The sequence below is a fragment of the Mixophyes fleayi genome, chromosome 12 (genome assembly GCF_038048845.1).
Source record: "Mixophyes fleayi isolate aMixFle1 chromosome 12, aMixFle1.hap1, whole genome shotgun sequence".
Lineage (NCBI taxonomy): Eukaryota > Metazoa > Chordata > Amphibia > Anura > Limnodynastidae > Mixophyes > Mixophyes fleayi.
In genome coordinates, this window is record NC_134413.1 from 30719122 (window position 1) to 30742968 (window position 23847).

The 23847-nt window shown below is 39.9% G+C and overlaps 1 protein-coding gene across 1 annotated transcript in view; it reads left to right on the forward strand.

Annotated features, from left to right (window-relative positions):
- The window catches only part of SPTBN5 (spectrin beta, non-erythrocytic 5), a 179426-nt gene that overhangs the window by 124894 nt on the left and 30685 nt on the right, over positions 1-23847 (forward strand). Inside the window, exons 39-53 of the mRNA XM_075192975.1 lie at positions 938-1126; positions 1435-1512; positions 3097-3269; positions 4527-4617; positions 5771-5917; positions 7687-7824; positions 7946-8190; positions 8346-8532; positions 8640-8852; positions 9091-9290; positions 12647-12851; positions 15123-15317; positions 15730-15885; positions 16091-16308; positions 19860-20049. Coding sequence (XP_075049076.1) covers positions 938-1126; positions 1435-1512; positions 3097-3269; positions 4527-4617; positions 5771-5917; positions 7687-7824; positions 7946-8190; positions 8346-8532; positions 8640-8852; positions 9091-9290; positions 12647-12851; positions 15123-15317; positions 15730-15885; positions 16091-16308; positions 19860-20049 — 2625 coding nt within the window. The remainder of the gene's footprint in view (positions 1-937; positions 1127-1434; positions 1513-3096; positions 3270-4526; positions 4618-5770; positions 5918-7686; positions 7825-7945; positions 8191-8345; positions 8533-8639; positions 8853-9090; positions 9291-12646; positions 12852-15122; positions 15318-15729; positions 15886-16090; positions 16309-19859; positions 20050-23847) is intronic.

Genomic DNA, 23847 nt, shown 5'->3' on the forward strand with positions numbered 1-23847 from the left:
ACCATGACGACCGGGACGTCACTTCCTCCCAACTCCTGACCGTTGCCAAGGCAACGGCTGGACGCCGCATCCCGGCAGCCGGGCGCGCACGCGCATAGGGGGCAAGTAATCAGATTCAGCCTGTGGCTGAATTAGCAGGCATTAGCCTGCAAGTGTGGATTCCAGGGCTAAGCCCTGATTGGTGTTTAGGGCAGCAGGCAATTAGCCTGCAAGTGTGCTCTATCTGGGGGCAGGCTCTGATTGGCTGCTGGCTGTATTTAAGGCAATGAGGTCTGCTGCAGTGCCTTGTTCCTGCCTATTGATTTGGACTTTGCTTGTGTATCTCGTGACCCTGGCTTCTGGCCTGTTTACCGATCTTCCTGTCTGCTCGTGACCCTTGACCTCGGCTTGCTAATTGGAATTGCTATCTGCTGCCGGCCCTTGACCTCTGCTTGGACTTCACTCCGTTTGCCTGGGTTCTCCCCAGCCGGTACACACTTCACGACCCTCTGGCAGTCTGCAGCCCAGTCTGTCCCCACCATCAGGGGCTCCAGTGAACACCTGATTGGCAGAGTAGACTCCGGGTTGTGTTGTGCCGGCTGGGGGGGTTCCTAACAATGTGTCGACATTTTGACTGTCCACTTTACATCCCAATACACATTTTATATGTCGACATTTTAACTGTGTCGGTCTTCTGAACATGTAGACATTCTGCCGTCGACCTTATGTCCATTTACATTTTGGTGTAGATGTTATCACTGTCTACTTTTCATACCCAACCCTAATTGCTGATGCTACAGGAATATAGTCCCTTATTTGCATATTTGTCCTCATATAGTTAATTTGAAGTCTTCTTATTTTTCTTTGTTTCAGTAATGCATAAGTATCATAAAATGGACTTTAAATAATCAAACAGATTATATTAATGTTTATTTTCCCAAATTGTTCCTTACATCAGGCAGAGATAGAAGCTCGGACTGAGAGGCTGGACTCAGTGAAGTCCTCTGGGCAGAAGCTTAGTAACTTGGGACATTATGCAGCTGATGAAATACGACTTGCTGTCTCCAAAATGGAAGAGTCATGGGCTGAGCTGGTTAAATCCTGGAGAGAACAGAACCTTAAGTTGTGTCAGGCTCGTGACCTACAGGTTAGATTAGATAGATATTTTTTCCATGATCAGTTCACTTTTTGCCTATTTGCTCAGACATCAATAAATGTATATCAAGATGTCTCAGTATACTGTTGAAATCGTCAATGTTTTAATTGTGTTGTAACATTAACAAACATATACCATATAACATGCTTCAGTCTTAGTTACTTAGCAGAATTTGAGATGTTTGCATGAGTTTCACGAGCTTCTAATTAGCTTTGTACTTCGTCAATTCCTTCTGTTTTACTCTGTCCCTTTCATCTGCTTTATGCTATTCGAATAACCAGGATATTTCTGTTTTACAGATATTTTTCAGCATTGTTGATCAGAATGAAAGTTGGCTAAACAGTAAGGAGGCTTTCTTAGCCAATGAAGATTTGGGGGTAGGTGGAAACTCTGATATAATGAATATTATGTAAACTTTGTGCATACACACAGTTGTCCTATCACATATCAATATGTGTCCTATCACATAGTGATAGGACACATATTGTCCTATCACTGTCCTCATTTCTAGTCCCATGTTTTAAGTATTTGGCCATGACAAAGTCCCTATTTTTCCAGTATTTGCAATGCAAGTCTTACCATCTATTCTTAGTCTCAGGGCTTTATAAGTTCATATGTATTAAAGAGAAGTATTTAAAATGCACAAAGTTTGGTATAATCCGTGAATTTGTCATGATGAGAATTGTAGTTCTCCAAAGTTTGTTGAGACAGTATCGCCAGTGATTTACTTAGATGCATCAGGTCAGTAAATGCCCCTATAAAAGTTTCCAGCTATCATACTTAGGTGCGCCAAGAGATGGGTGGATTATGGAAGGACCGGGTGGGGTGACCACCCAGGTGCTAAATCTCTGGCTTCATACATACATCGATGGCCCTATCTGAATCGAATTATAAGCAGGGGAAAGTGACTGTGCAGGCCAATAACTTCCTATTGGTCCACATTGTTAACCCCCCAGGCTGCACATGTAACATCAGTTTTTGCCAAGCTGGGGGATCAAGAAGTGGCCTCATCGGGGCTGAGGGTCCATTCGGTGACCCGGTTCATATTTGTGCAATTTAATTGTTTCTTAGGCTTCAGAAATTTGAAATAAGAAATGTGATTTCCACTTCCATGAAACTATTTTATTTATCATCACTTAGCACTTACCACATAAAGAGTAAACACATGCATAGATAACTGTGCATGCCTCTGAAAATGCTAAAGTAAAAATCTATTAAATAGATGTATCAGTATAAAATGTCTAAAATTCCTGAAGATCTCAATAATGCAGGAAAAGAAACTTTACATTAATTAAATAGTACCAACATTATACAAATGTTTGTTTTTTTATTTTGTCCTTTAAATCTGTATACACGATCACCAATACTGAATTGTAGAACTGAAGTCAATAATTGCCCTTTACCTTGTAGGTTTTAGTAAAGTATACGGTCATTGTTTGGTCCTACTGGTGGAATTGTTACAGCAACATTTGCAGACGTTCTCTAATTTTATGATCTCTTACTTGAACTCTCAGCTTGTATAAGTGGGTTGATGCAAATCATTTTACAATATACCAGTAATTTTCGTTAAACACATTAATAGCAGATCCTGACAATTTAAAATAGAAAATAAGATGTCTTTTATCACAGTTTGCACCTTAGGTGGTCTTAGTTAAGGTGGTTCAACAGAAGTATTACAATGACTGGTTAAGATATTAGTAGTGAATTAAATAACTAACCACAGACTCTCCCTCCCACATAGTCTGAACATGGACAATTATTTTATTATTACAGTGAATATGATTTTTCACTTGAACTTTTCTACTTCACAACCAAAATAATTAAATCTGAAATGTGGCTTTCTGCTTATTTTTACATTTTCCACATACATTGATTATATAAACAGCTAAGGAATGACATTAATGTTGATTCCTAAGCCTTTGAGTCCACATATTGAATTCTCTGTTCTCCTTTTCCTCTAGGATTCTGTGGCTAGTGTTGAAAGTCTACAGCACAAACATGAGAAGTTCCAAAAGGCTCTTGATGCCCAGATGGACAAGATTGATGAGATGGAGTCTTTTGCCAAACAGCTGCAGGACAACCAGCATTATGACTCTGAGAACATTGGCAGTAAATGCCAGGCTGTCCTGGAGAGGTAAGAAATAGAAATGTAGGAGCCAGGCTTAGGAAGGAGATCATGCCAGTCCAGTGTTTTCTTGGGGATCAGTTTTTCTAGGTTGTAATGGTCTCTCATGCTTTGTATATGGCCCATTTACTAAATAATCTCATGCTTGGTATATGGCCCATTTACTAAATAATCTCATGCTTGGTATATGGCACATTTACTAATTAATCTCATGCTTGGTATATGGCACATTTACTAAATAATCTCATGCTTGGTATATGGTGTATTTTACTAAATCTCATGCTTGGTATATGGCACATTTACTAAATAATCTCATGCTTGGTATATGGCACATTTACGAAATAATCTCATGCTTGGTATATGGCCCATTTACTAAATAATCTCATGCTTGGTATATGGCACATTTACTAATTAATGTCATGCTTGGTATATGGCACATTTACTAAATAATCTCATGCTTGGTATATGGCACATTTACTAAATAATCTCATGCTTGGTATATGGCACATTTACTAAATAATCTCATGCTTGGTATATGGTGTATTTTACTAAATCTCATGCTTGGTATATGGTGTATTTTACTAAATCTCATGCTTGGTATATATGGTGTATTTTACTAAATCTCATGCTTGGTATATGGCACATTTACTAAATAATCTCATGCTTGGTATATGGTGTATTTTACTAAATAATCTCATGCTTGGTATATGGCACATTTACTAAATAATCTCATGCTTGGTATATGGTGTATTTTACTAAATAATCTCATGCTTGGTATATGGTATATTTTACTAAATACCACACAAATGTTAGGTGAGGGTAAATTGCACATTCAAAATAAGGGCCTAAAAAGGTATTTTTATGTCTCTTGATCCACCTGGCATATAATTACTGTTTATATTTAATAATAATACCAATACATCATGGTCTGTGGTATTAGCTGGCCTTATGTCTTGAAGATGGAGTGTGTTAACATTTGAGTGAAGCATATTTAAATTCAATAGCAGCACTCTTATTTTATTTAGCCAGAGACTTTAAAATATGTTTCTTAATTAAATGTGATAACTTAGTGGAACACAGACCTTTCAATGATGAATTTGTAGCCCCCATTAGACTGCATTTCTCTGTTACCAGTCACATTACCTTCTGAGATACCGTTATGTGACCTCTGTTCAGTGAAGTCAAGACTCTGAATATCCCAGGTATTCGCTCTGACTATTGTGTCACTTGTTGCCTGGTTTTCAGTGTGTTACTTTTTGGTTTCAGGAAAAAGAAACTCCTGAACTTGTCTGAGGTTCGTAAGAGGAAACTGGAAGATTCCAGACAGCTGCAGAAATTCATCAGGAGCTCATATGAGGTATGTAAATTACGCCAAGAGAAAAATAAAGTACCCATCAGCAGCAATTGTGCATTATTGTTTACTTGTTTACATAATTCAGTGGCATGTTAAAACTACCATTGAGTGTTGTGCTCAAGCCACTGGCCACAACTCTACATTCTTTTTTTCCTTCTGGGGACATAGACATCACTAAGGCACTAATAAAAAAAATGCATTCTCTCCAGCTTAACAACTCTCTGCAGAGCAGGCTCAGTCGGTGCCATGTTTTTATTTGACCTTCCCTCCTCGTACGTTCTGTAGACAGAAGAGAACCATTGAGGGTCAGCTACTCCAGGAACAAGAGACAAAGTTATTATGCACTCGCCCCAAGTCATCTTCCCATGATGCTGTTTATATATGAGAAATCAGCCTGGGGCATTATTCCCTTGAGGCGGTTCCTTCACTCCCATTGTTATGTATTTCGGAGGTTCCCATCAGTGATGTTTGTGTCCCTGTAGGCTGGAGGAGAACAAGTGATTTTTCTGTGCCTGATCACCCACTCAAATAGCCATTGTGCTTTAACTTCAAGTCTGGACCACTTTGTATTACAACACACACTTTTTAGTTCCACCCATCCTCATCTTATTACTATGCCCTGCCAACCCCATAATCCAAGTATTGTACAGTAAACTGCTGGACTATATTCTCTAATTTACAACAAACTTAAGTTAACCACTCAATACGAGCTCACTTTACCTGTTGTCAAATGGCAGCACTGTGTTTAAATGAGGAAGTGTCATGTTTTTTATGCAAAAAGTCATAATGGCACACTGCAAGCATTAAAACAATGACGACTCTTGAAAGAGGGTTAAAGGGTTAAGAAACACTAACGTCATAAACTATGGTCATGATTTTCAGCAGACCTGTTTGTCATTATCGTTTCATGCTTGGCATTGTAGCATTATTAGCCACAATACCATGCACCACTCACTCTCAATGTCTGCATCTAAAGCCACCTAGATGTGACCAGTTGCAAATTTAACATCAGGTCCATAAGTCCTAATTATGTCACTGCACAGTATTGATAAGTGATGATAAGTAGACCTATAACGTGTCTCTCTCTTCATACTTGGGCTATTGTACCATGGTGTCTGATAAACATTGGCATTAAGCAGCACATCTGCTTGTTTAGGTGGGTGCCTGGATGTTGGAGAAGAACAGCATCGCCATGGACGACAGCTGGCGAGACCCTAGTAACTTGCAGACCAAGCTGCAGAAACATCAAGCGTTTGATGCAGAGATCAAAGCAAACCGAAACCGACTGGATACCATCAAAGCTGTAAGAGGATTACGTATAAATTATTACTACAGATAACACATGAGTTATTCAGAAGATCAGAAATATCTGCACGCTCTTGTACATAGACATGAATTGTACAAATACACTTGGTGAATTATTATTTCCAGTTGCATACAAAGCATTAAAACATTCTGTTTGGTATGAGGATCTATATATATATATATATGCCTAGTGGCGTGTGTTAGTCTGTCTGTGTGTGTGGAAAAAATAAAACCAAGCTGCAGCGCCACCTGCTGGGCGGAGTTATACACTGACCTACTAAATTCTTAGTGTGTGTGGAAAAAAAAATTCAGAAAGGGCTGCAATTTGGTATACTAAGATGTTTTTAATTTGTTAATTTAATTTGTTAATTGTTAAAAGTGTTTATAAAGATTTAAAAAAAATATATATATATTTCTTGAAGGAGAAGTGACAGTTGGGAGTGGTTGGTGGTTGCCGGGGGTGACAGTGGGGAGTGGTTGGTGATTGCCGGGGGTGACAGAGCGAGAGGAGTGTGATACTCAGGACCGCTGAGAGAGATCCCTGTGTCTGGATAGACATCTGGATAGATGTGGCGATAAAGATGAAGGATGAGGTGATGGAGAAAAATGATGAGGTGGTGACATGTGGACAAAACCACGTTAAAAAAGGGAGCTTACGTCGGGAAGTAACGCTCTTCCCCTGAGGAGGCCTGGGCTATGGCCCAAATGCATGACCAGAACCTTTTTAACACCTTAAGTAGCTTGATTTGACTAGAATGCATGAGTATCATGCACGGGTTAACTTGTATATCATATATTACACAACACACAACTGCTGCCTCTCTTAGAATAGATATTAGAGGGTTTTGCCATTGTACTTTTCATTATTGACTCCTTGTGCCATGGTAATTTGACATGCCTTGTCCTTTGGACATACAACATAAAAGATTACCCAGTTGGTTGGAGGGTCTAACTAGGAAGATGGGGTCTGCTTGGTTCCACTAGAGGTAGATCCTAGAGAGATGCTGTATAGAGGAAGGTTAGTGAATAAAAGTGTTGGGTCTACACTACAAAATTTTAAATCTGGAACTTGGACCATCTGGATTGAAGAACAGTTTATGTCGAGGGACTAATCTGAAGATCAGGAGAGAAACCACATTTATGTACCAAAAAAAAAATCCAAGCAACTGGCTTTTTGGGGTATAGGAACAGTTAAGATGGTGATCAGTTGGGAAATAGCCTTTTGGATTTCACTTTTATTACAGAGTACACAGGTAGCTAAGGTGACAGTAAAGCCCATCTTTATAAAATCTATCCTGAGACCTAATAAAGATTGTGTTTAGTAGTGATTGGAAGGTGATTGAAATTTGTTGACTGGATCCTGTATGGTGATACACGAGATTGGAAATTTCTTTTACTGTATATTTCTATTATAACTCAGAACCACTTAATAGGAAGTTAATGCGCAGTTAATCGTACTTCGGTATCTTGATATGTGTATAACTATTGTCTTAAATCACCAGCCCATGGCTAAGATATCATCTAGTGGGTGCTGTTATTCTTGGGGCAAACTACTACTTTGTCTTGCTAACTGAATTTCCAGATGTGAGAGATATCTAGATAGAATATAATGGGAAATGTAATGGCAGAGAAGGAGTTTTAGGAAAAAAAAAAACCTTTGCGCCAGAATTTCCAGTAGGTTCATAATTTGAACTTAGAGAAGTCAAACATTTTCACTTTTTGTACGTCTTGTACACTACTTCTATTGAGTGAGCTTTTATTTTACAGGATGGTGAGAATATGTTGAAGGATAATCATTACGCCTCTAATATAATCCAAACCAGACTTGATGAAATGGAGGAACTGTGGACGGAGCTGCTGGATAAATGTTCAGAGAAGGCAAAAAAACTCCAGGATGCCTATAAGGTGACGGACCAGGGATTGGATGCATTGCCTGTCAATTTTTCCACTTTTACGTAAAATGCCATGTTTAGTCATTACTCTTATACTGACAATAATGAGTCTTTTTTGCCCTCTGGTCATCCAGGCAATGCAATTTAAAAGGAGCTTAGATGACATTGAGAAATGGCTGGACCAGATAGAAGCCAAGTTGGACCTGACTAATAAAAGTAAAGATCTCATGACACTTGAGAAACTTGGGGAGCTAGAAGAGGACATCTCTAGCCATGGAGAGAGACTGCAGGTTCTGGCAAATAATACCAATGAATTCCGAAGAGAGGGTCACTTCCTGGCAGATGAAATAGAAGACAGAGTTAGGATTCTCATTCACAGGTTGGTAATTTACTAGAAGTTCTGTCTATTCATATTTGTTGACTGTATTCTTTCCATCCTCCTTACTTTTAGTCTACCATTTGTTTATATGTATTTAATCTGATCTATATGCTAAAATACTATCATTTTATATATATATTTTATTTTTCAATTAGGTACAAGAGCCTTAATGAACCTTTACAGGAGTGGAGAGCAGGTCTGGAAGGTAGAAAGCTATTAGACCAATTTTTCCGGGACATTGATGATGAGCTAGCATGGATAGAAGATAAGATGCCTCACGCCTCATCTAAGGAATGTGGACAGTCATTGACCACTGCACAGGCATTATTGGAGAAGCACCAGGTAGGCTGTTAGAAAGGAGACAATACATGCGTCAAAGCATTGAAGAAAATACTCAGGCTGGAATGCTTTTAGCTACTTGTAAAATGCTTTAACTCTTCTTTCGGCAGAATTTAGAAAATGAGATCAGCAGCCGAGAGGCGTTGACCAAAGCTGTGATGGGCACTGGGCGGAAGTTGGTGAGAGGTAACCATTTTGCCAGCCAGGAGATTGACGATCGATTACATCAATTGGAAGTGGCTACAGAAACATTAAAAGCTGAGGCAGAACGTAGGCGAAAGAGACTGACACAGGCCTGTGAAGCCCAGCAGTTTCTTACCGAGGTGACTTGGTGGTTGTGTTAGACCAAAATGTTAATGTTCTCAGTTGAGATGTTTGCATGAAGTGTCAAGTCAATAAAGCCAAAATTGTGACTGGTTTGGAGATACCAAATCAACTTTCTTTTTCCTGAGTTGTGCATTGGTCAGCGTACGTTCTTTTCTGTTCCGTCTTCAGGATACTTTAGGTGTATCCTCATTTTTGGCTATTTTCTACAGCCTTTGACATATCTTTTCCTCTCAGCTCTCAGAGGCAGAAACGTGGATGGCAGAAAGAGGGTTTGTAATCAAATCACCTGACATTGGGAAAAATGAAGAATCCACACAAGCGTTGCTGCGGAAGTTAGACACCACCATACGGGATCTTGAAGGTTTCTCCCAAAGGATCAACAAATTAAGAGACACTGGGAAAAGCCTGCAGAATGACAGCGATAACCCAGAGAGGTAACAATATTACAATACTGTGTAAAATAGCTTCAGTATAACCTGACAAAATATTAGCCCCAACAAAGCTCTTCAGAGTTGAGCTCTTAGCAGCATTTGTTAGTGGCTTTTGGAGGACTGGGTTTGAGTCCATGCCTTTTTAATGATGATAGTCTGTTGACACTTTTTTCCCCAATCTTTTTTGCAATGTTGGAATTTGGGGAGTTATCAGGTCTTCAACTCAACATAAACATTGTTAGGTAGGTGCTCTCCTTTTTCTCCTTTCCTTTATTTATTTCAGCATAAGGAATGGTTCAGCAGAATCAGATGTTTTCTAGACCTCCAAGGATTGTGGAGATCTAGAAATGCTGAATGTAGTGCACTGTCATTTTCTCAAAAATATTACTTTCACTCCTCTCTAATAATGTTATGTCCGCACTCACTATTTTTGATCATTTTTGTGTCCAATCTTCCTATTCTAGATCAATAATTTTTTAACCACATCCCAACTGTGACAGGCTCTTTTTTTTCTCAGAATGACTCTGAATCCGAGCAGATAACTGGGGTGTGTCCTTCACTACTTAGAGGGACAACGACATTCAGAACTTGAATTTGACTGTGTCACAGCTCCATCTCCTATAGTGTAGACATCCCGGTTACAGGATGTAGCACCAATTTTGACCTGTCCACTTAAGAAAGGACCCCGTTGTGTCTTCCCTGTATAGGTGTTGGTTAGTTAGGTTTGTATTTATTTCATGGTAAAGTGCTGATTCTTTTGGAATCGAGCTATAAAGTTCAAGTTAGCTCTCTGGAGTTTTCCTCTTTGAGGATGTTCCCCAGAAGCAGCAGTACCACACTTTGTTGGACATGCCTGGGGATCAGTACTCTAATGGACATAACCATTCAGTTCAGGCTCTCCACATATCCTTGGGAAGCCCCTCTTCTCAGAAAAATACTGTATTTCAAAAGCCCAATTATCATTCAGTGATAGACTTGTCTTGATTATCTCTCTCCACTTCTTTGTCTTTTTTTTTTTCATTTGGGTCAAGTGATAGGAGATGGAATTAACACCATGCATCAATTTAAATGTCCCATTAAAACCCTGTAGAGTGGGTATCATGAGTTAATACATAATATATGTGTCCCTCATACAAATCTACTATCAGAATAAGTGTGTATTTAAGCTTCTTTTAGGTCTGTTTGACCATTTCATGAGACCAATACATATTGAGTAAGATTGAGAAGTATACATGTTACAATAATATATAGCTACATATCACAGATCTTTTGAACAGGGTGCAATTCCTCAAGCTGAACAACTGTCAAGATCTGTAAATAGCAGTGGTGTGTCTACAATGAGACACACCGAGACACATATCTCAGGCAGAGTGTGTTTGGGGGCACACACATGTTGGAATTTATACAAAAGTATAACCAAGTTTCTTGTTTATCAGTAGATCTAATTCTTATTAAAATTATATTATTTGTCTTATGGGCAGCACGGTGGCTTAGTGGTTAGCACTTCTGCCTCACAGCACTGGAGTCATGCGTTTGATTCCCGACCATGGCTTTATCTGTGTGGAGTTTGTATGTTCTCTCCGTGTTTGCGTAGGTTTCCTCCGGGTGCTCTGTTTTCCTCCCACACTCCAAAAACATACTGGTAGGTTAATTGACTGCTATCAAATTGACCCTAGTCTCTCTTTGTGTGTGTGTGTGTGTGTATGTTAGGAAATTTAGACTGTAAGCTCCAATGGGACAAGGACTGATGTTAGTGTGTTCTCTGTACAGCGCTGCGGAAATAGTGGCGCTATATAAATAAATAGATGATGATGATTATGTGTGAATATTATTCAGATAGGTTTATTATGATAGTTGTGTATTTTGGGAGGGGTGCAGTTTCAGCTATAAATTAGGCAGCAGGATAATCAAGCACACACTTACACACTACTATGTCTGATTCAATGGTCTTATTAGTTTCAGGTGATTGTGCTATTCCTGATTCTTGATTATACCATATGCAGATACTGTGGTGAATAATCCCGGCTGTGTGATCATGGATTATTGGCAGCACATAACCCTTCCTTCCTGTCTCTCCACTATGGTGATTTCTAAATAGAGTCTAAAGTATCACTGATAAAACTCCAAATTATTGCTGCCAGGGTAGTCATCATAGTGATCATTAATATCAACATTTATTTATATGACCTTAGTAAATGTCACAATGCTTGGTCAAAGTAGGAACACAACTTATACTATGACCTAGATTTGCTAGTTGGAGTTCTAGGAATATCGCAGTACTAGGAACTGCTGACATGCAGTCTTACAGTATTTACAGTAACTTTAAAATTCTGCCCTGCACATGTTAGTTTATGCTTTTTCCCCATGTATTATATCATCAGGGCGGCCTGTTTATTTTTCTAGCTCTTGGGTATGCCACAGCTTACATTACATTGGGTACAACTGTAACCAGAGAACAACTTCAATATGAATAACCAACTTAATCAATTTATTCTCATTTAAGAATGTATCTATATTAAGTGCAGATATTATTATTATTATTATTATTATTATCCTTTATTTGTTAGGCGCCACAAGATTTCCGCAGCGCCGTACATGGTACAAAGAGTACACTATACAGGGTGAAACAGTACAAAACAATAAACAAAATACCAGTACTTCAGAAACTCCAGACAGGTTAAAGTAATAAACATGGAGCAGAAGAACAGGTAGGGAGACAGGAGGGAAGAGGGCCCTGCTCATGTGAGCTTACATCCTAAGGGAGGGAAAACAGAACAGGTACAAGGGGAGCCAGATGAGGCAAGGGAGAGAGCGAGTGGAAGAGGTGAAGGGGTTATACGGATGGTTGGTAGGCTTTAAGGAAGAGGTGGGTTTTCAGTGCACGTTTGAAGGAGCACAGAGTAGGAGAGAGGCGGATGGAACGAGGGAGGTCATTCCAGATATAATAAATAACTCTGCGTGATACTATATAAGCATGGCTGGAAAGCACAAAAGGAAGAGAAACAACATACAAAGTAAAAGTTGCTGTGTTCACTAAGCCAATATATTGGAAGGTGGAAATCCCGTTAAGGCTTACAAGGGGTCTTCCTACTTCACTTTGCCACTCCTGTATATAGACGTGGAGTCAATCATTGCTGGAAATAGTTTTATTACACTAAATGCTGCATTATATTTTTTGGCAAAAATAAACAAAATAATAAAAGCTCTTGCTGGAGACATAAATGTGAATATCTTATATCTTAATGATCTTGGACAAGCCATTTTGTTTCCAGGACTTATATTATCCTTGATAAGATTATTATACTTTGGATTTTTAGGAATAAATAAGGAAGGAATGTACATATAAATTTCTCTTCTAGTTCTACCGTGATCCCGAAGCTGAAGTCTGTCCTGGATGAATATAACTCCCTGCTGGAGAGAGCCGAGGTGCGCAGAGGTCAACTGCAGCAGCAGTATCAGCTTTTCCAGTATCTGAAGGAAGCCGATACCATAGAGGCCTGGCTGCTCAGCAAGAAGGCTACTGCTGAATCAGATAACCTTGGGCAAGATCTGGAAAGCATTAAGGTGATAAACATGTTGAGTATAGCAGCCCGCATTTCAAGACAATACATGGAAGGGGCTCATTTAGATCTTGACGTAATTGTGTCCTCTATGTATGTAGGAAAAGATGCACACATTAAAGGAATGGAGGCCCCTGGGCTAAGGTTGCCTCTTCTTCCCCGTGAGCAGCCACCCCCCCCCCCCCACCCCGTGAGGTCCCCCCTGTTAGTCGCCCGCCCCCCCCCCCCCAAGCGCTTACCTCCTTCTCCTGTCACTGTAGTCCTTCCGCGGCATGCTGTAAGCTCCTTACTGAGGAGATCTCGTTGGAGTGAGACTCATAGTCTCAATCTCACAAGATCTTCTCCATAAAGAGATTACTGAGCGCCGGGGAAGGACTTCAGTGACAGACTCCGCAGCATTGGTCGGGCAGGCGCCCCCGCACTGATCAATAATGCTGCCGAGTACTTTCAAGGGCCCCCTGGATGCCCGAGGCCCTTGGGCTGTAGTCCAGTTAGATCTCGGGTTAGTCCGGCCCTGCCCACGATACCTTAAGCTGGGTACACACTGATGCAATTAACGTGCAGATCACACAATTAACGAACGTTTGGTCAGATATTGCATTAGTGTGTACCCTCCCGGGATCATGTTTTATTGTACCAAAGCACATTGCATCTGTTTATTTGGTTTTATAAAGTTCTCGAAACAACAGTGTAGGTATATCTCTATAGAGTGTGCAGAGTCACAATCTTTTCAGAAGATGTTATGAGAGATGAGGAGCACGGATCTGTAGGTGTGTGTCCATAAATCTGCATGCTCACCTGGAATTTCAATCATCTGTAAAATTGTTAAAGAACTTGCATCTGAAGTAATCTTCTATAGTGTGTACCCAGCCTAAGAGATATGGCTTGACAGTGTTCGTAGTGAAAGCTAAAGTAACATTACTCTATTTGTACACGACATAATAATGTAATGAAGTGCCATGTACACAAGAGAGGAGATTATTTCAGTTACTAATAAATACGAAATTTACATTTGCCGTATAAAATGTAATTAAATACAAACACCTCCACATCTATTGTTTATTCCTTTAATATTTAAATGGGGATCTTCTTTCCTGCAGTAGTCCAAATGACCATATAATATAGCTGCAATTCTAATGATTTAAGTCTTGTCAGCTGGATGGCTTAATATGCAATTATCCAATCAGGAGTGGCTAGACAGTGCTGCTGCTAGTTGTCACCATGATTGTGTTTGGTTGCACAAGCTCTCTAGTACCTGCAAGTGATGTGTCCATGTCTAATTATGTCACAATTACGTGTACATGCCCTTACTGTACTCAGCCTTTGCTTGCAAATTACAGTTCTGCCTCTCCGGGTGTAAGACGTGAGTTGACGAGATGCAAAAATCTCTGTATAGAAATACTTGTACACATTTTTTATGCACCAGCACAGTAATAAAATGTGTAACTTGCACAAAAAAAATTGACTTACGTCCAACTCTAAGTGAGCTCCTCGGTGTGATATTGTTATGTTAAAGGAAAGGTATTATTGAAATAGATTAAATGTTTCCTTGTGTCAAATTAAAGGTGCCAGAGTTTTTTCCAGTGCTGTAGTTTTAACATTCTCCCTTAAACGACATCAGTAGCAACACTGACACCCAGAGGTCTTACGAATACTGCACGCCATCAAAGACTTTTAGGGGGAATTCAATAGCACAATATTACCGTCACTACAGTAATTTTAATGCAGATTTTTGCTCGCAGCTCCCAGAAAATGAACGTTAGTACGGTAATTTTAACGGTAATATTGTGCGGGCCTCGTTAGTCTCCTGAATAACGCGGCCAATTGAATCGGCCCCTTAGAATTATTTACTACCTTTCAGTTATGTGTTTTACAGTACTGATATCCTCTATAATTAAAAAAAGGTATTTTTCATATGCCTTTACATAGTATAATAAGTTAGTAATTTCATTATATGAATACTTGTATAGCAATATGGCACAAAGAAAGGATATATTGTATTTTTTTTCCCTCGGCATTCCATTTTTTTTGTTTGTTACTGTTTTAAGTACGTTTTGCTAAAGGCCAGGATCACTTTTGAGTTCACTTTTGGCCATTCTTTGCTCCACCCACTGTCCCATGATGCATTTTTGAAATGTTTGGTGAAGGCTGCACAACTAATGACGGCAAAATAGAACTAAAGTAACTTATCATCAGCGACTTATGTCGGGAACTTTTTTTTCTGGTCACGGTCTGTGGAATTACTCTTTAATTTTAATTTAATCTCTTTAAACAGGTTTTAGAAAAAGAGTTTGAGAACTTTGTAAAGGAAGTAGAGACGTTGGGTAAAAGCAAGATGTTGTCTTTGAATGAACTGGCATCGGGTCTTCTGAAAGAGTCACACAGCCAGGCAGATGAGATCAAGAAGAAGACAGAGGCAGTGAACAACACTTGGGAGGCTCTCTGTCGATCAATACAGAACAGGGCTAAGGTACGTGTTGTGGGTTTGTGCCCCAATGTTAGGTTCACAGACTCATAGTATGGATCAAGTACTAATAGGAAACATATGCACAACATTGTGTCATAAGATAGATAGATTTTTTTTGTTCTTTTGGGAGTTCTACAGATATAGTTACTGGGATAAAAAGCACCAACCACACAAAACATATAGCAAATAGACAAATGACAAAATTACCCTCCTTTTAATCCAACATTTTATTCTACTTTTTTAACGAATATTACCGCCAATACTAAAATACATAATAACTATAATAACCATACTAGCTATAGGCCATGCTTTAGATATGAACCTACGTCTGTTTGCTGTGTGCTTTGCTGCACAGCGCATACACCACAACATTCTGCAATACCCATGTTTATGACTTTTTTTCCCTGTTCATTAGGTCTTGACAACTGCCCACCAAGTCCATCAGTTTGATCATGAAGTTGATGAACTGCTTAGCTGGATACAAGAGAAAGAAGTCATTGTGAACACTGATGACTATGGTTATGACCTGTCAGGGGTGCAGACCTTGCTGAGCCAACACGAGGGTTTTGAGGTGAGTGACCACCATTTCTTGCTAACTCTGTTCTCAGTCATACATAAGTGTAAATGATGAATATAAACTTCCCACTGTCCTCACAACATTCAAAATGCTTTTGTAAAAGTGCAAAACTCCATTATTGTTAGAACAAACTGTGGTGGGCTAAATGGTTAATTACATTATACCTGTTAAGTTATAACTTGGCATCATTTTGTTATAGAGGGATCTTGAAGCCATTAAGAAGGAGATGGAACGGGTCATAAAGTTGGGACAATACATAAGTCAGATACACCCACCCGTCCAGAAAAATGTGGCAGAGAGACTGGAAGAAGTGGGCCAAAACTGGGGGAGTCTGATAAAGAAATCCAATGAAAGGAAAGAAAAACTAAAGAAAGCAGAACAAGTACAAATGTATTTTAGTGACTGCGGGGAACTAATGTAAGTGTTTACTGAGAAGGAAGTAAATATGTATTAACTTAGAACTTTCATACCACATACTTTTCCAGTTATCTCCCTAGGATGTAACAATGCCCATAGCAGCTTGTGCTACTGCTATGGATCCCAGAAGTTTTGGGGGGCCAAGGTCCTCCAGAAAACATGTGCATCTGAAGGCTTGCGTAACTGCATGTTAAAAATAAATATATATATATATATATATATATATATATATATATATATATATATATATATATATATATATATATATATATATATATATATACACAAGTTAACCCGTGCGTGATACTCATGCATTCTAGTCAAATCAAGCTACTTAAGGTGTTAAAAAGGTTCTGGTCATGCATTTGGGCCATAGCCCAGGCCTCAGGGGAAGAGCGTTACTTCCCGACGTAAGCTCCCTTTTTTAACGTGGTTTTGTCCACATGTCACCACCTCATCATTCTTCTCCATCACCTCATCCTTCATTTTCATCGCCACATCTATCCAGATGTCTATCCAGACACAGGGATCTCTCTCAGCGGTCCTGAGTATCACACTCCTCTCACTCTGTCACCCCCGGCAACCACCAACCACTCCCCACTGTCACCCCCGGCAACCACCAACCACTCCCCACTGTCACCCCCGGCAACCACCAACCACTCCCAACTGTCACTTCTCCTTCAAGAAATATATATATATTTTTTTTAAATCTTTATAAACACTTTTAACAATTAACAAATTAAATTAACAAATTAAAAACATCTTCGTATACCAAATTTCAGCCCTTTCTGAATTTTTTTTCCCACACACACTAAGAATTTAGTAGGTCAGTGTATAACTCCACCCAGCAGGTGGCGCTGCAGCTTGGTTTTATTTTTTACACACACACACACACACACACACACACACACACACAGACTAACACACGCCACTAAGCATTTATATTATAGATAGATATATATAATATATATATATATATATATATATATACACACACACACACGGGCATAACTACTAGAGTAGTGGCTCAAAGAACAGTCCGGTGTCTGTGGTCAGCAAAGATCTGCTGTTTGGTTACCGGAAGGAATTTGAAGCCACAGAGTGCACATGAGCCAGAACTCTGATTGGTGGGGAAAGGTACTCTGATTCCTCTCTCTCAGAATGAAGTGCAGAGTGGTGCTACAGACAGTACAGTAAGAAGAGGAGGCTGGCCTGTTGAGGAAAGTGAGGAGGAGGGTGGTCACTAATAATCTTGTGGGCCACTACACAACTATGCCCCTAGTTCAGACACCCGTGTTAGATTAATAAATATATAAGTAATATATTGCAGTGTTAAGCATAAAAGCCAATCTTTATTTCTGGTGATAAAATTAATAACTGAGCTTGGAGAGGGGACAGTCCCTTTAAAATGTTGCTACGGAGCCTGGTAATTTTTGGTTATATCACTATATAATGCATCAAAGGGCAAGTTGGAATTTTGCTTTATTGAAATGACCCCATATATACAGCTGATACTGAATGGAGGCATTGGTATCAAGGGGCAGATTGGGAACTTAAAGTGGCCCAGGAAAAAAAAATTAAAGTGGCCTCATGCAGGCGGGACCAAGTCAATTATAGGTGGGTTGAACGCAAAAGTAGGCGGGGTTAGCCCTTGCCACATCGGTGGTAGGCAAAGCAAATGCAACACATTGTGGGCAGACTCAGCACACCAGTGGGTGGAGTACACACATCTGTTACATTTAGCGGTGCAGCTTAATCCAGCAGCAGGAGGTTTGAAGGGTTAGCATTAACGTGATAGTAGTTGTGTCTGGGAAGTCCTTCCTATTACTTAAAGCCTGACCACTATCATATGGATTATTCTAACTGGGGCCTCATCCCTGTAAATCTCCCACTAATTCTAAACTCTACCTAGCAGTATAACCAAAGGAAAAGCTCATTCTCTGCCTACCTGTATGGTTAACTGTGATTATTTGTAAACACTAGCATCAGTAATTCACAAAATGCTTTTTCTGTTTGATTTAAATATACGCCATGCAAAATGAATTGCAAGACAAATCAGGTATTATATTGCTTTGAATGATAATTTTCCTAGTATTAGTGAAAGAAATAAAATACAGAATGTATGCTAGTGACCGCCAGACCATGCAGGCGGCATGCTAGTGATCGCCAGACCATGCAGGCAGCATGCTAGGGACCGCCAGACCATGCAGGCGGCATGCTAGGGACCGCCAGACCATGCAGGCAGCATGCTAGGGACCGCCAGACCATGCAGGCGGCATGCTAGTGACCGCCAGACCATGCAGGCGGCATGCTAGGGACCGCCAGACCATGCAGGCGGCATGCTAGTGACCGCCAGACCATGCAGGCGGCATGCTAGTGACCGCCAGACCATGCAGGCGGCATGCTAGGGACCGCCAGACCATGCAGGCGGCATGCTAGGGACCGCCAGACCATGCAGGCGGCATGCTAGGGACCGCCAGACCATGCAGGCGGCATGCTAGGGACCGCCAGACCATGCAGGCGGCATGCTAGGGACCGCCAGACCATGCAGGCGGCATGCTAGGGACCGCCAGACCATGCAGGCGGCATGCTAGGGACCGCCAGACCATGCAGGCGGCATGCTAGGGACCGCCAGACCATGCAGGCGGCATGCTCGGGACCGCCATATAATATCATCCCCATCATCATTAATTAACCCCTTCTCAAAATCATTAACTATTTCAACAACCCCATTTAACATTAGTAACCCAATTATAATAATAAACTCCCTCATTCCCATTATCAATTAACCCCTAACTCATCAATTAATTTCATTCATATTGATAAAGCCCCTCATTACCTCCCTCACCATAATTACCCCCATTAGGGATCCATTAAATCCTTCACCCTCATAATCAAACCCAATCATCACCCTTGTTCACAATAGTTATTTTCCACAATTTTACACGTTCCTTTCCCACCTCCCTGTTGCTGATGTATTCCTCACTTCACTTCACAACCACTTACCTGTTGATGATCTGATTCATCTTCCGTGATACTGCCGACACACAACAGACGAGTAATAGACGATCCCGCCACGGCATGTGAGGAGAGGCCACCAGGAAGGAGTTAGGGGCCGTGCACTGTAGCAATAGGCTGCACGAACCCTACAAAAAGAGGAGCGGCCGGCTGTTTTTTCTTTCATTTTTTTTTTTAATATCTTTAATAACCAAGCGGCCGCTCGGTTATTACAGTTATTTCTCTCCAATCATTGGCATACATGAATGAGTGAAGAAGAAAACAAAAAAGCAACAGTGAATTAAAAAAGACTTTAGGCAGCCTCCAGGCGGCCTTAACGGGAAGAGTCCCAGTAAGCCTTATGCCCAATCCACTCCTGTTGGTATCACATTTTCATCCATGTTCACTCACTGATGGGAATGATCAGGTCTTGCAGAGAATTGCCCAATGTGACCTATAACCCTGTCTGATTATATTGGAAAATATCTTGTCTTGTATTCATAAGCATTCAGTTTGATCTGTGTCTCTAAACATGCTTCACTTTACCACACCAGAGTCTGGGCCAGGGAGATGAATGCTCTAGTGGTGTCAGAAGAACTGGCCAATGATGTGGCGGGAGCAGAACTGCTGATTAAACGCCATGAGGAATACAAGAGAGAGATCGACAAGCACTGGGGGAAGTACGAGGAGCTTCAGGCAATTGGGAAGACTCTTCTGGAGAAGAGGCACTTCATGTCCATGGAGGTAAATTAAACTCTGTGTAATATATTCATAGTCATACATACAGACAACTAGGTCCGGAAATATTTGGACAGTGACACAATTTTCATAATTTTTTGCTCTGTACACCACCACAATGGATTTGAAATGAAACAATGGAGATGCAATTGAAGAGCAGACTTTCAGCTTTAATTCAAGGGGTTGAACAAAAATATTGTATGAAACATTTAGGAATTGCAACCATTTTTATACACAGTCCCTTATTTTCAGGGGCTCAAATGTAATTGGACTATTTAACCTAATTATAAATAAAATGTTCATTTTGAATACTTTGTCACGAATCCTTTGCAGGCAATGACTGCCTGAAGTCTGCAACCCATGGTCATCACCATATGCTGAGTTTCCTCCCTTGTTTTGTTTTTTCAGGCTTTTACTGCAGCTATCTTCAGCTGTTATTTGTTCGTGGGTCTTTCTGCCTTTAGTTTTATCCTCAGCAAGTTAAATGCATGCTCGATTGGGTTGAGATCAGGTGATTGACTTGGCCATTGCAGAATATTCTACTTCTTTGACTTAAAAAAAAACCCTCCTGATTTGCTTTTGCAGAATGCTTTGTATCACGCCCTATCTGTACTGTGCTGAATGTTGCTGAATCTGAGCAGACAGCATATTTCTGTGCACTTTAGAATTCATCCGGCTGCTTCTGTCCTCTGTCACCTGTCACATGATCAATAAACACTAGTTACCCAGTACCACTGGAAGCCATGCATGCCCATACCATGACACTGCCTGCACCGTGTATTACAGATGATGTGGTATGCCATTCCAATACCACCACATCTCCTACTGCCTTCATTGTAACACTATAGAATTCCATTCACCTTCATTCCCATTACATTTTTCATAACAGCACTTTTAAAAATTTTATATATATATATATATATATATACACACAAGTTAACCCGTGCATGATACTCATGCATTCTAGTCAAATCAAGCTACTTAAGGTGTTAAAAAGGTTCTTGTCATGCATTTGGGCCTAGCCCAGGCCTCCTCAGGGGAAGAGCGTTACTTCCCGACGCAAGCGCCCTTTTTTAACGTGGTTTTGTCCACATGTCGCCACCTAATCATTTTTCTCCATCACCTCTTCCTTCATCTTCATCGCCACATCCTTTATCAAGCTACTTAAGGTTTTAAAAACTCCCCACTGTCACCCCCGGCAACCACCAACCACTCCTAACTGTCACTTCTCCTTCAAGAAACATATAGGTCAGTGTATAACTCTGCCCAGCAGGTGGCGCTGCAGCTTGTTTTTTTTTTTCACACACACGCCACTAGGCATTTATATAGTAGATTCTGTAACACCACTGAGAGATAAAGTGCATTATTTAGTCATGATAGCAGTAATTGACCAATTTAATCTGATCTACAGTGTTTTTTTGTTGGTGATTGAGAGGTGCCATGATGATCATATAAGTGGGCCTAAAAAATATTTCTACATAAAGGGCCTGATTTAATTGAAGTCCATTTGTGCCACATGAAAATGTGACTTGTGTAAAATTCTCCACACTGAACACATATGGAGAGACAGGTCAGGGACATTCACATGTATGTTTAGTACAGTAAGGATTTGGAGATGCAAGTTAACCTTAGAGATGCGTCTAATTTTCACTTGCTAAATATGTCCGTCGCAAAGACGCATCTATCATCATCAAACCAGATAATAACAACAGTCCTTTGTGATGTGCAAAGCTATGAATCCTAAAAGGTGTATCTTAATTATATGTGCAAGTGAAAATTAGATAATAAATAAATTAATAAATAATTAAGATACACCTTTTAGGATTCATAGCTTTGCACATCACAAAGGACTGTTGTTATTATCTGGTTTGATGATGATAGATGCGTCTTTGCGACGGACATATTTATACACTAGATTTTAAGTTGCACGTATATTAATATACGTGCAACTCAATATACAACCGCATACAGACTTATCTTGGAGTGTATGTACCTGTCGTGAACATAGAGAGCTTGCAGTTATTTATAAGGGATAATTCATAACTGCAGTGTAAATAGGTTGTATCAAATGAATCCATTGATAAGTTAGTGTGACATGGTTCTCTTAGAAGCTGTTAGAGCAAGGGGTTTTGTGTATGTTAAACCACCCAGATGGGGCTGGTAGATAAGAGTAGCACCTTATACCATTTATGGCAGGACGCAAATGTGAAAGCCTTTGAGGATATCTCTTGCAAGACAATGAAATCTAACACATGTTTGGGAGGCCCCAGACATACCGACTGCAGAGACAGGGTTGTATGGTAATGACAGATTCAAGCTGAATAAGGTCACAGGAAGGGGGGGGGGGGGCTGTGGGCCCTATAGCTTGGTTTTAAAACTGTATTGAAAATGTAACTCGTGGTTCACTCTGAGGTAGTCAATTCGATATTGAAGAGGGTCCCATTTGTTCTGCTTCTCCCAGCACCAGAAACTTGATTCTAAGTGAGGTATCAATTCTGTGTTTTATCCTTTTTATTTTATAAGAAACAATTGCACTATATTTGTCTGTCTTTTATTATCTTTTTATCTTAAGCATTGTGGATGTATTTTCCATATTAAATTACACTTAATAAGTTCTAGTCTCTGTGTTCTTACGAATTCACGCGACAGTTTGGTCCAGATGCTACCTAATGGAAACTGCGCAAACCTTGTGGTTTATGTGAACTCTGATTAAAGTAAATTGTGTTAGATTAATGCTAGGGAGAACCGAAGGCTTCCTAAATAAGAGTGTCAGCTCTTGTCCGAAAAAACCTTGGTGGTGGTAATTAGTATCGCAAAGCTAGTGTGTGGCATAGATAGGGAAGGATTTAATCATTTTAGACAGACCAGGTGGTTGTTGTTTGGTTAACCCTGTGTCACATATGCATCACGCAGACTCAGGTGAGTGCTGTTCGTGACAGTACCGATCACATTTATACATCCATCTCTAAATCAGGCCCAAAGTGTATAATGGCAAGAGAGTAGTTTCCATTACTAAGGGATATTGTATTTTGCAATAAAATACAGTGTTTTGAATAATTCCCAACAGGAGAAATTAAATGCATTCACCTTGTCACATCTAAAGTTGTCATTTCAGGCAATTCTTTCTTATAGGCTCAAAATAAACAAATAACTGTCTAGTTTCACATTAAATAACCCATCAAATGTTATTTAAATATGTCGCAGTTTTGCTGGAAACAAATATAAAATGAAACACAATGAAGGTACATTCCATTTCAGGAAGTAATCGGTTGTATATGCCAAGTGGAATTGGCAACAACTCATCTCCCAATATGGAGAAGAAAAGAGGGTGTTGAATATTGCTAAGGGTGCAAACGCGAGTAGTTGGGTGTTCATAGTAATGTGTGTGGCTTTAGTCGCTCCAATACCCATTCATACTGAAAAGCATATCATACTATTATACTATATAGTACATTATCCTGCCGTGCTCAGCAGTTTGGAAAAATAAGTGGTTAATATATAGATGCATGATAACCTACTTGCAATGCACAAGCCCAACATTATGGAGTGACTGTACAAGTTACACGAAAGAAGTAGTAAATCAGTCAGAAAAATTACAATACAGCTACCTCCACTCGTGGCTTAAGTTGGATGTATCTTTGTATCTGAATATTTATCTTCATGAATTTTCTTATAGATATAGTCCCTAGAACCATAACTGGAAGTTCTGGCGTACCCTACACAAGACTAGAAGTTCTGCATTATACATGCTCATATTGGCTGTAACCACAAACCCCCAACTGTATAGGTGATGCTTAGACATGT